This window comes from Oncorhynchus gorbuscha, linkage group LG09 (genome assembly GCF_021184085.1).
Source record: "Oncorhynchus gorbuscha isolate QuinsamMale2020 ecotype Even-year linkage group LG09, OgorEven_v1.0, whole genome shotgun sequence".
Classification (NCBI taxonomy): Eukaryota; Metazoa; Chordata; class Actinopteri; order Salmoniformes; family Salmonidae; genus Oncorhynchus; species Oncorhynchus gorbuscha.
In genome coordinates this window covers 18,449,253-18,460,809 of record NC_060181.1, presented here as the reverse complement: position 1 = coordinate 18,460,809, position 11,557 = coordinate 18,449,253, and the positions used below count along the sequence as shown (strand labels likewise).

The 11,557-nt window shown below is 40.9% G+C and overlaps 1 protein-coding gene across 4 annotated transcripts; it reads left to right on the top strand.

Moving 5' to 3' along the window:
- Positions 1-7,719: 7,719 nt before the first annotated feature.
- LOC124042713 (transmembrane protein 249-like) lies at positions 7,720-10,247 on the top strand. 4 transcript variants are annotated; one of them, XM_046360812.1, is made up of 7 exons: positions 7,720-8,131; positions 8,472-8,542; positions 8,645-8,768; positions 8,910-9,010; positions 9,250-9,442; positions 9,628-9,713; positions 10,081-10,247. In XM_046360812.1, the coding sequence occupies exons 3-7, from the start codon at positions 8,657-8,659 to the stop codon at positions 10,102-10,104; spliced, it is 516 nt and encodes a 171-aa protein (XP_046216768.1). In that variant the 5' UTR covers positions 7,720-8,131; positions 8,472-8,542; positions 8,645-8,656; the 3' UTR covers positions 10,105-10,247. The 4 variants fall into 4 exon arrangements, with proteins under 4 accessions (XP_046216768.1, XP_046216765.1, XP_046216767.1 ...); XM_046360811.1 differs by having other exon boundaries at positions 7,722-8,131; positions 9,355-9,442; positions 9,986-10,247; XM_046360808.1 differs by having other exon boundaries at positions 7,724-8,131; positions 9,986-10,247.
- Positions 10,248-11,557: the final 1,310 nt, after the last annotated feature.

The following is an 11,557-nucleotide window of genomic DNA, read 5'->3' as shown; positions in this document are numbered from 1 at the left end:
AGAACCACACCTGCAGAGATCATCCGTTCACTTACTCTGCGTCTTACAAAGACACAGTTGGAACCAAAAATCTCACATTTGGACTCATCAGACCAAAGGACTGATTTCCCCTGTCTAATGTCCGTTGCTTGTGTTTCTTGGCCCAAGCAAGTCTCTTCTTCTTATTGGTGTCCTTTAGTAGTGGTTTCTTTGCAGCAGTTTGACCATGAAGGCCTGATTCACACAGTCTCCTCAGAACAATTGATATTGAGATGTGTCTGTGACTTGAACTCTGTGAAGCATTTATTTAGGCTGTAATTTCTGAGGCTGGTAAACTCTAATGAACATATCCTCTGCAGCAGAGGTAACTCTGGGTCTTCCTATCCTGTGTCGGTCCTCATGAGAGCCAGTTTCATCATAGCACTTGATGGTTTTTGCGACTGCACTTGAAGAAGCGTTCAACGTTCTTGGAATTTTCCACATTGAATGACCTTCATGTATTAAAGATGGTCTGTTGTTTCTCTTTGCTTATTTGAGCTGCTGTTCTTGCCATAACATGGACTTGGTCTTTTACCAAATAGGGCTTTCTTCTGTATGCCACGCCTACCTTGTCACAACACAACTGATTGGCTCAAATGCATTAAGAATGAAAGAAATTCCACAAATGCACTTTTAACAAGGCATACCTGTTAATTGAAATGCATTCCAGGTGACTACCTCCTGAAGCTGGTTGAGAGAATGCCAACAGTGTACAAAGCTGTCGTCAAGGTAAAGGGTGGGTACTTTGAAGAATCTCAAATATAAAATAAATTTTGATAAGTTTAACACTTGTTTTGGTTACTACATGATTCCCTATGTGTTATTTCATGTCTTCACTATTATTTTACAATGTAGAAAATAGTATAAATAAATAGAAATCCTTCGAATGAGTAGGAGTGTCCAAACTTTTTTGACTGGTACTGTATGTGAAAATATTATTAATGGAATGATAATATTTTTTCCCCCCCTTATGTTCTGAATGTTAGGAAGGTTGGTAATTGAGATGCTTTTGTATAAGCTAAATGTGGAATGTCCCTTTGGATAAATGTTTTCCCTCTTACTTTTCGCTTGTCCTTACTAATTCCTCATTTGTCTCTGTCTTCATGTAAAGTAAATAGTATTGTTTTTTCCCCCCCTTCTCTCCATTCTTACTAATGTGAAATGTTTAGGTATTGGAATTTCGGAACACTTATACAGCGCTGTTAGAAAAATATAACTTTTTTTTTTTACTGACATGGAGATTGAAGGACAAGTTATTAATGATATATTTATTGAAGTTGCTATAGAAGGCAGGGCTGATGTGAAGTTGAAAGTAAATGAGCAGGACACCACTTTTCTGTTGTTCTGAATGATGCATGGGACGCAGAGGGGCATATATTCTGTGAGGTTTCCTGCTTGAACATGGATTTGTGTATACACTGGAAGACTTGAAGGTAGAATAAGGAGAGTCTGGAAACACAGAATCACTTTGACTACTTGTCACTAGAGAACACCTTTTTAGTTTTAACACTCCACTACTGTAAATGCTGACCAATCTGTTGATATGTTCTCCATTGAAACAATACACTAAGTTACATCCACTAAAATGAATACCATTTTTTGAAAACCACATCAAAGTCTTCAATATCTCAGATTGAGTTATAATTTGACTCCTGTTGCACGATCCTTCCCTATTGTTGCATGTGCTGTGATTTCACACTGGGCAGGCACTAGCTGTTTATTTGAGTCATGTTGAACGAAGAATAATCATAACAATAGAAGTGTTATTGTTGTGCTACCTACGGCCCTGTTTTGATTTAATGTTTCTGTTTATCTAAGTAAATGTGTATATACACTGAGTGTACAAAACATTAGGAACACCTTCCTAATATTGAGTTGCACCCCACCTTTTGCCCTCAACAGCCTCAATTCTACAAGGTATCGAAAGTGTTCCACAGGGATGCTGGCCCATGTTCTCTCCAATGTTTCCCACCGTTGTCAAGTTGGCTGGATGTGCACTGGGTGGTGGACCATTCTTGAATCACATGGGAAACTGTTGAGAGTGAAAAACCCAGCAGCGTTGTAGTTCTCGACACACTCAAACCGGTGTGCCTGGCAGCTACTACCATAACCCATTCAAAAGCACTTAAATCGTTTGTCTTGCCCATACACCCTCTGAATGGCACACACAAACAAGCCATGTCTCAAGGTTTAAAAATCATTCTTAAACCTGTCTCCTCCCCTTTATCTACGCTGATTGAAGTGGATTTAACCGGTGACCTCAAGAAGGGATCATAGCTTTCATCTGGGCACTCGCTCATGAAAAGAGCAGGTGTTCCTAATGTTTTGTACACTGTATAATACAACTCCTTAGTGGTTTGATGTGTATCGAGTAAATTGGAGCTTTGTAGTTATGTTTGCACTGTAAATTTGCATTAAAATGAACTGGAATTGGATTCCTTTACACTACTCTTTGTTTTTCATTAAAAGAGCTATACACTTTTTTTCTGTTGTATGTGTGGTTTGAACCACTCTGATTGATGCTAAAGCCATAAAGCACTTCTTGTATTAAAACTGTTTAGTGTGGAAGGGGCATGTGGAGGAAATATTACTTTGTGAAGAGACCGCCTTCAAATGGTCGTCTTGCCTTTTGGTGTCATAAACAATCATTGGTTCCTGCCTGTGCTTGGTAAAGATATGAGGGGGGGGGGCTTTCAACAACAATTTGGCGTCAACGAACAGGATCAGTAATTCCACTTGTGTAGCATCCCAGTGAAGGTCTGTGAGGGGGGTATCGGTTCCGCATTCCCTAGTGGGAAAGCGTAAGGGATTTCCATTCTGACCAAAGAGGATGTGGACCCGCCCAGACTTTTATTGAGAGCTGCCCTGGGGAAAATACATGATCCCCAAACCTCTGAGGGACATGTCTAATGAATTTCAGTAAGTCAATTTAAATTAGTTTGTATTAAAAATATTTTGTTATAAAAAAAACAATATGGCAGCTGTCTGTGGTGTTATATGTATAGGAGGTAGCGGCAAGAGAATATATGGTGATACATATGGTGCATAGCAAGTAACAATAAAATAATAGTTGAAAATGCAAATGAGGTAATACGGGAGATTATCATGTGTTAGGGAATAGTACTAAGTGGATGTTAAAGTTGTGTGAGTGTGGATAGGATGTGTTAAGCTGATTGATAGACATTTGGATAATAAGCTGATTGATTGAAATATGGATATTAAAGTAGGCACTCTTTGCCTTGATGACAGCTTTGAACACTTGGCATTCTCCCAACCAGCTTCAATTAACAGTTGTGCCACCTTGTTAAAAGTTAATTTGTGGAAATTATTTCCTCAATGCGTTTGAGCCAATCAGCTGTGTTGTGACAAGGTAGGTGTGGTATACAGAAAATAGCCCTATTTGGTAAAAGTACATATTATGTCAAGAACAGCTCAAATAAGAAAAGAGAAACAACAGTCCATCATTACTTTAAGACATGAAGGTCAGTAAATCCTCAAAATGTCAAGAACTTTTACATTTTCTTCCAGTGCAGTCGCAAAAACTATAAAGCGCTATGATGAAACTGGCTCTCATGAGGAAAGGAAGACCCAGAGTTACCTCTCTTGCAGAGGATAAGTTAGAGAGAGCCAGTTTCATCATAGCGCTTGATGGTTTTTGCGACTGTGCTGGAAGAAAATGTAAAAGTTCTTGACATTTTGAGGATTTACTGCACCTCAGATTGCAGCCCAAATAAATGCTTCACAGAGTGCAAGTAAAAGACCCATCTCAACATCAACTGTTCAGAGGAGACTGCGTGAATCAGGCTTTCATGGTCGAATTGCTGCAAAGAAACCACTACTAAAAGACACCAATAATAAGAAGAGACCTGCTTGGGCCAACAAACACAAGCAATGGACATTAGACCAGTGGAAATATTTCCTTTGGTCTGATGAGTCCAAATTTGAGATTTTTGGGTCCAACCGCCGTGTCTTTGTGAGACGCAGAGTAGGTGAACGGATGATCTCTGCATGTGTGGTTCCCACCATGAAGCATGGAGGTGGAGGTGTGATGATGTGGGGGTGCTTTGCTGGTGACACGGTCTGTGATTTATTTAGAATTGAAGGCACACTTAAACAGCATGGCTACCACAGCATTCTTCAGCGATATGCCATACCATCTGGTTTGCTCTTAGTGGGACTATAATTTGTTTTTCAACAGGACAATGACCCAACACACCTCCAGGCTGTGTAAGGGATATAAAAAATAAATAATAATTACCCCCTTTTTTCTCCCCAATTTCGTGGTATCCAATTTTTAGAAGCTACTATCTTGCCTCGGTTACGACAGAGCCTGGGTGCGAACCCAGAGTCTCTGGTGGCACAGCTGGCGCTGCAGTACAGCCCCCTTAACCACTGCGCCACCCGGGAGGCCCGTGTAAGGGATATTTGACCAATAAGCAGAGTGATGGAGTGCTGCATCAGATGACCTGGCCTCCACAATCACCCGACTTCAACCCATTTGAGATGGTTTGGGATGAGTTGGACCGCAGAGTGGAGGAAAAGCAGCCAACAAGTGCTCAACATATGTGGAAACTCCTTCAAGACTGTTGGAAAAGCATTCCAGGTGAAGCTGGTTGAGAGAATGCCAAGAGTGCAAAGCTGTCATCAAGGCAAAGGGTGGCTACTTTGAAGAATCTAAAACATATTTGGATTTGTTTAAAACTTTTTTGGTTACTACATGATTCCATATGTGTTAATAGTTTTGATGTCTTCACTATTATTCTACTAATGTAGAAAGTGGAAAATAGTACAAATAAAGAAAAACCCTTGAATGAGTAGGTGTCCAAACTTTTGACTGGTACTGTATATACAATGAACAAAAATATATATGCAACATGCAATAATTTCAAAGATTTTACTTAGTTACAGTTCATATAAGCAAATCAGTCAATTTAAATAAATAAATTAGGCCCTAATCTATGGATTTCACGTGACTGGGCAGGGACGCAGGCATGGGTGGGCCTGATAGGATATAGGCATGGGTGGGCCTGGGAGGGTATAGGCCCACACGAAGGGGAGCCAGGCCCAGCCAATCAGAATGAGCTTTTCCCCACAAAAAGGATTTATTACAGGCAGAAATACTCAGTTTCATCAGCTGTCTGGGTGGCTGGTCACAGACAGGTGAAGAAGCCGGATGTGGAGGTCCTGAGCTGGCATAGTTACATGTGGTCTGCGGTTGTGGAAAAGGAAAATGCAATAAATATTTACTCTGAGCTGCACTTCAATAGGTTGGTGGTAGATGGAAGGCCGTGTTGCCCAGCAGAGTCCTTTGTCCTTTGAAGAGTGGTGGTGAACGGGAAATGTTCTAGTGTCATCGTTGTGTGGTGGACGGGATGCTCCATCTGTCCCATCCTAGCCAACGTTTACAGGGGCTGCTGCAAACTCAACGGCTAGGAGGTATCTCTTCTGTAGTGAATAAGAGTTCAAAGTTCATACCATTCACAACCAAATCTCACGCTGAGGTTGGCTTTGTTCTGTAGTTATTATCTGAACCCTTCTGACATTGGACCGTCATCCTAATGTAGCCGGAACAGGAGGTTATCTTTTCGTCAAGAGTTTTTATATAGTTGAGAGAGAAGGGTGTGTTTCATAGTTTATAACCCATGTCTCTTCACAGGGGCGGGCCACTGATTGAGCAGAGCCCTAACCTTATGAAAACCCAAATATCTCATTTGGAAGCTAAAATTACATTGAATCTTTTCACCAATAATTTTACATTTAAACATTTGAATTGCACAACAATTCCATGAGAAACTGATAACTATAATGTGTAGACTTTCCCAGATATAGTTTAGGTCGTCCTGTTATCAGTCATAATGTCTCAGATGACAACCGAACTGACATCATATTCATTAAGTACCAACGCATATTTTCAACTGGTTCTATTACCGAAATATGGATCCTTTCCCTCCACTTGTTTGATGTTCCCAGACTCTCTGTTTAACAAAGGCTATTCAAGAGTTCTTCAGTAGAGTCAAGAGAGGGAAGGGAGAAAGGTATTTATGGGGGGGTCATAAACCTTACCCACAGGCCAATGTCATGACACTAGTTACCACAGCCCAAAAGTCATTATCCCCACATATTTCTACAATTTAAACTTAACCACACTGCCTAACCTTAAATGAAAACCAAAAAGCACATTTTGGTGTATGTTCATTTTTTCAATATAGCAATTTTGACTTTGTGGCTGTGCTATCTAATGGAAACCACTCCTTGTTTTGGATAATTTACATGAAATGCTAAATGAGCCATTGGATGTTGCTGAGTCACTGCTTGCCACATTTGAACCGAGACACCACAAGGTAAAATGTTGTTCTCTAAGGAGGTCAAATGGAGTCATCCTCAGTTATCTGTTGTCCAGATTTATGTTTTATGGCTAATGATGCAGCATGCATACATTGTTATCTCCCTTCAGGTTTTGGTCTGTTGTCAAATCAAATCCAAGTGGTGCATCCAGAACAGCTGGTGCTCTCGTGCAAGTGTTGCTTGCCTCGAAGGGAGCATAAAAGGCATTTAGCTCGTCTGTTAGGCTCGCATCACTGGGCAGCTTGCGTCTGAGTTTCCTTTTGGAGTCCATAATAGTTTTCAAGCCCTGTCACATCTGATGAGCGTCAGAGCCGGTGTAGCAGAGAGCCGGTGTAGCAGAGAGCCGGTGTAGCAGAGAGCCGGTGTAGCAGAGAGCCGGTGTAGCCAGTGTAAACCAGCCCGTGTTTGATGGTTTAACTGAGGGCATAGCGGGATTTCTTATAAGAGTCCAGATTAATCTCCCACTCCTTGAAAGTGGCAGCTCTAGCCTTTAGCTCAATTCGGGTGTTGCCTGTAATCCATGGCTTCTGGTTGGGATATGTACGTACGTACAGTCACTGCGTCATCGATACACTTATTGATGAAGCCGATGACTGATGTGCTGTATTCCTCAATGCCAATGTTGTGTCCATTTAATAAATCTTCTTAGGGATAGCCCCCTTTTTTTCAATTTTCACCTAAATGACATCTTACTGCCTGTAGCTCAAGCCCTGAAGCAAGGATATGCATATTCTTGGTACCATTTCAAAGGAAACACTTTGAAGTTTGTGTAAATGTGAATTAAATGTAGGAGAATATAAAACAATGGAATAAAATACAAAGAAAAAACAACCGGTCATTTTCTATCACCATCTTTGAAATGCAAGAGAAAGGTCACAGTTCTTGCCATCACTCTGGTTGTAATTCCGATAGTGTCCACAAGATGGGCAAATCATGGAGACATTCACATTCATATAACCTTTTTCTGAAAGAATATAGTCAAATCTGTATACGTGGACTTTGATTTAGCTTTCCAAGTATTAATAGCCATATTATAAGTTCAACATTTGCAAAACAACCAGTTTTCAGAACTTTATAACTGAGTATATTTATAATTTTTGTCCAAAATGAAAAGGCATGCTGTCGTACAAGGTTAGTAGCTACATTTTACAACATATACATGGTTTCCGGATACTCCCGTAAAGCCCAGCTCATTGGCTATCCAGCTAGCTCTGTTTTACCCCAATTGGTGCTTGTAGGGGGTGCGTACTGGCGGCAAAGAAGTCAGGCGCAGGAGAGCAAAAACTGATTTACAATGGCGCAGTTTAATAAACAAAACCACCGTAAACAGAACAAAAAATAAATGGGTAAACAAAACCCGTTTACACACCAGCATAGGACAAGGACATGGGGGGGAACAGAGGGTTAAATACACAACATGTAATGATGGAAGTTAAACCAGGTGTGTGGGAAGACAAAACAAATGGAAAATGAAAGGTGGATCGGCGATGGCTAGAAGACCGGTGACGTCGACCGCCGAACGCCGCCCGAACAAGGAGAGGGACCGATTTTGGCAGAAGTCGTGACAGTGCTGTTTTGACAAAGATACAGTCATTCAGGTGTTGACCGCCCGCGTCATCGCCGTGCCATGAAGGCATTTCTCTTTGACCAAATATGGTGTCCTATAGGATATACGACACCCTTAATGATATGGTGAAGTCTTCTTACCTTCTAGGATCTCTGAGGAATACATACGAACGTCATTTGACTCGTTGAAACAACGTTTATTGTGAGTTAACAGATTTCTTTCTTTGCAAATTGAACGAGTGAAAATACAAAATCGATTGTGCATGCTATATGGACCTTGCTATTGAGCACATTCACGTGATGATAAAATTGGTGATCACACCACATTTAACAGATTTAGCAAAACTGCAACCCTAGAGAATCATTGTGAACGCTGTAAGACATTTCAGCTCACAGCTCTGGGCTATGAACACTTTCTGTTTTAGGGGAGCTCAGTAGAATATAAATAATAGGGCTCTAGAATGTTATCAGACAACAATAATTACTTAGTTACCATGACAACCTATTGTTGTCAATTTACTGTCTTCCATCTTCCACTGTAGGAGGCAGAAGGTTTAGGGATTTGGTTACAGAACATCATGTATTTTTGACTAAAACATGAATAACAACGAGTGTGAGTATTTTGCATGATACACTATTTACTCTAAAATGACACTGTAGTGCAACTTTCAATTATTGACATTGTGTTTTCTCTCATGTAACCCTCTCCATTTAGCCTGTTAGCACCATGACTATCGGGATTTTTGGCACGTGGGACCATCAGTTCAATGCCACTGAGCAAGCACTCACAGATAAGATCAAGAACAACCCTTGCTATCCATTCACTATAGTGAAGGACGGTAAGAGATCTATCGTTGACGTCTCTCATTTCTATTTAACTGTTCTTTTATTGCTATCTCAAATTATTTTGTTTCAGTTGATTTGTTTTCAAATGGTCCTTTGGTTGGTTTTCTGGTTGATGGTGATATGATTTGTTGCAGTGTTTGTTCTTGAATACCTGCATGAAAACATCTGGAAAGGTTCACTGCTACTGATCGCTTCCACCATTGGAACTGCCTGTTACATGAACATGGAGTTTGGGGTGTGTGAGTGCTCCCATGAGGAATAGGCACACAACCTGAAATTGCCCGACATGCTATTTCTCTTTTTTTAATACGGGTTGAAAAGGGAGAATTGTAAACACATCTCACATGTTTAGTTTTCCTTTTGTGAGCAGTTATAAATCTCATACCATTAACTGTTGTCCTAGTCTTTTCTTCAGTCGTTCTCCCTTCGACTGACCTTTACCATAACCTTTAAGCTTACCTCTTCCTGGTTCAGGACCATCACAAGTATACTGGGTTCCTGGTGTTCAGCATGTGTCTCTCTCTGTGGCTGGTCTGTTCCGGGGCCTTCCGCCGGCGCCTGGTGATCGATCACAAGAAGAAGGAGTACCGCTACTACATCCACACACACCTACGCCACAGGGGCCCCTTGCACCAGATCTACATACGCATGATAGCGCAGAAGAGTGGTGAGGTCCGAGTACTGTTACTCCTTTTCTGTCAGTGGGGAATTGTGATCATTCATATCAGTCATGGGCTATTGGTACTCAGATAATCAAAACAAAAGTGAAGAGATAGTTTGAATGGATGTCCAGTAAAGGGACTGATTTAAGTTTCAAGGCATTGCAGGCAAATGTTCATGACATAATTTCAGGACAGGTACTGCTGATGTACAAGCTGATGCTGAATGGATACAAGATTGAAGAGAGGGAACTCAGTGGCTTCTCAGAGAAATATGAGGTATCATTGCTGAATAGAATTACTATTGCCACTATGTGACGAAGCGTCTCAGAATAGGATTGCTGATCTAGGATCTGTCCATATAATCCTATTCATTATGATCTAGAAGAAAAAAACTGATCCTAGATATGGGCCCTGGCCTACTTCTCATCAACCAATCATATATTTTAGTAAACATCTGACCATAATGTAGTATGTTGTCTATATCACTGCCCATTCCTTCCCTTGCTCATCCACTTATATTACAGAATATTTGTATATTTATTTCACAGCTGTTGGAGTGCCAGGGCAGGAGGATAGCGACGAAACTCAACCTCAATTACTTTGACTACCAGGACACTTCTAAACGCCACCTTGTCATCCACAGGCCCAAAATCATCCTGTCTGCTAACAATGATCGCAACAATCCACCTGTCTGAGGATGAGGAAGTTCCTCTGTGATCAATCATGCGGTGCTGTCAGTGTCCCTGCCATGTAGCCTTTACCCTTATTCCATAAACAGACCAAATTAAAATATTGTGTTTCTAACTGTAATCAAATGTCTCTGTGTATTTTTCATGATAGTTTTCTGAAATATCTCTTGAAATCATTGATTTGGTCTTCATCCTGTAACACCAACACAGTTCTTGAGAATGTAAGAATGAAACACTAACAATGTTTTACTAGCCAGATCCCGCCTTCCTTCTAGAATGACCCAATGAAAATACAGGAATAGACATTCACATACATTTAACAGGGCCAGTGTGTTTATCGCAGCGCAGCGGTCTAAGGCACTGCATCTTAGTGCTTGGGGCGTCACTACAGACACCCTGGTTCGAATCCAGGCTGTATCACACCTGGCCGTGATTGGAGACCCAGCGGCGCACAATTGGTACAGCTTTGGCCGGGGTAGGCCATCATTGTAAATACGAATTTGTTCTAAACTGACTTTCCTAGTTAAATAAAAAATGTTTAAAAAAAATTCAGGGTTGCCATGTTCGTGATATTCTATCCAATTGGGCTACTTTGACAACAATGTCGCTGGTGAAAATCTATTGATCGTAGGGGGCGGGTTTTTGGAATAATTCTAAATTGCACTGCGGCTGCCATGGCATTTATCTTAAAAAATATTAATACAGTATATTTCATTGTGACCTGCTGCTGCTGACTATCAGGCAGTGACTAGGCTGTTACAGGGGGAGTGGAGGGGAGGGAGAGGGCCAAAGGGGTGTGTGTGTGTGTGCGTTGAGAGCACTGGTTGAGATAGTGCTGCTGCAGAGGCATCTGAGTCACCGCGACAGAGCAACACGTCATGACAAATTTTTACCAGTTGTAGGTAGGCTATTTAGAAATGTCATTATGGAGAAATTATTTTTCCATAAAACATATTAACGCTTTAGAACTTACATAACAGTAACAAAGCATTGGAAAACGACTTCATCTGCATTGTTTGGGGTTTTAGGCTGGGTTCCTGTATAGCACTTTGTGACATCTGCTGATGTAAAAAAGGGCTTTATAAATGCATTTGATTGATTGAGATACATTCTAAATTGCATTCTAATGCCGACTTTTCTCACGCATAACCGTGTCAAGCTAAGGGTTTTACTCGTGCTCAGTTATAGGGTTTAAAATTGAAGTTATGGAACTCCCTCGCGTGCTTCTGTTATGGGGAAAAAGTCCACAATGAAAATGACATTAAATGTGGAGAATGATGGGGGACATTTGCATTTGTTGGCCATCAAGTAGGCTATTAATTGATATGGCATGGCATTGTATAGCCTACCATTTGCTACAATAAATATGTTGAATTTACGATATCAATGGAGTCATTGCAAATCAATTTGTGCCACTTGTGCAGCCCACCT

Coding starts and splice junctions, on each gene's coding strand:
- LOC124042713 (XM_046360809.1), top strand. CDS start 8,657: ATGACTATCGGGATTTTTGGCACGTGGGACCATCAGTTCAATGCCACT. Junction 8,769..8,909: donor ATTCACTATAGTGAAGGACG/GTAAGAGATCTA, acceptor GATTTGTTGCAG/TGTTTGTTCTTGAATACCTG. Junction 9,011..9,249: donor ACATGAACATGGAGTTTGGG/GTGTGTGAGTGC, acceptor TTCCTGGTTCAG/GACCATCACAAGTATACTGG.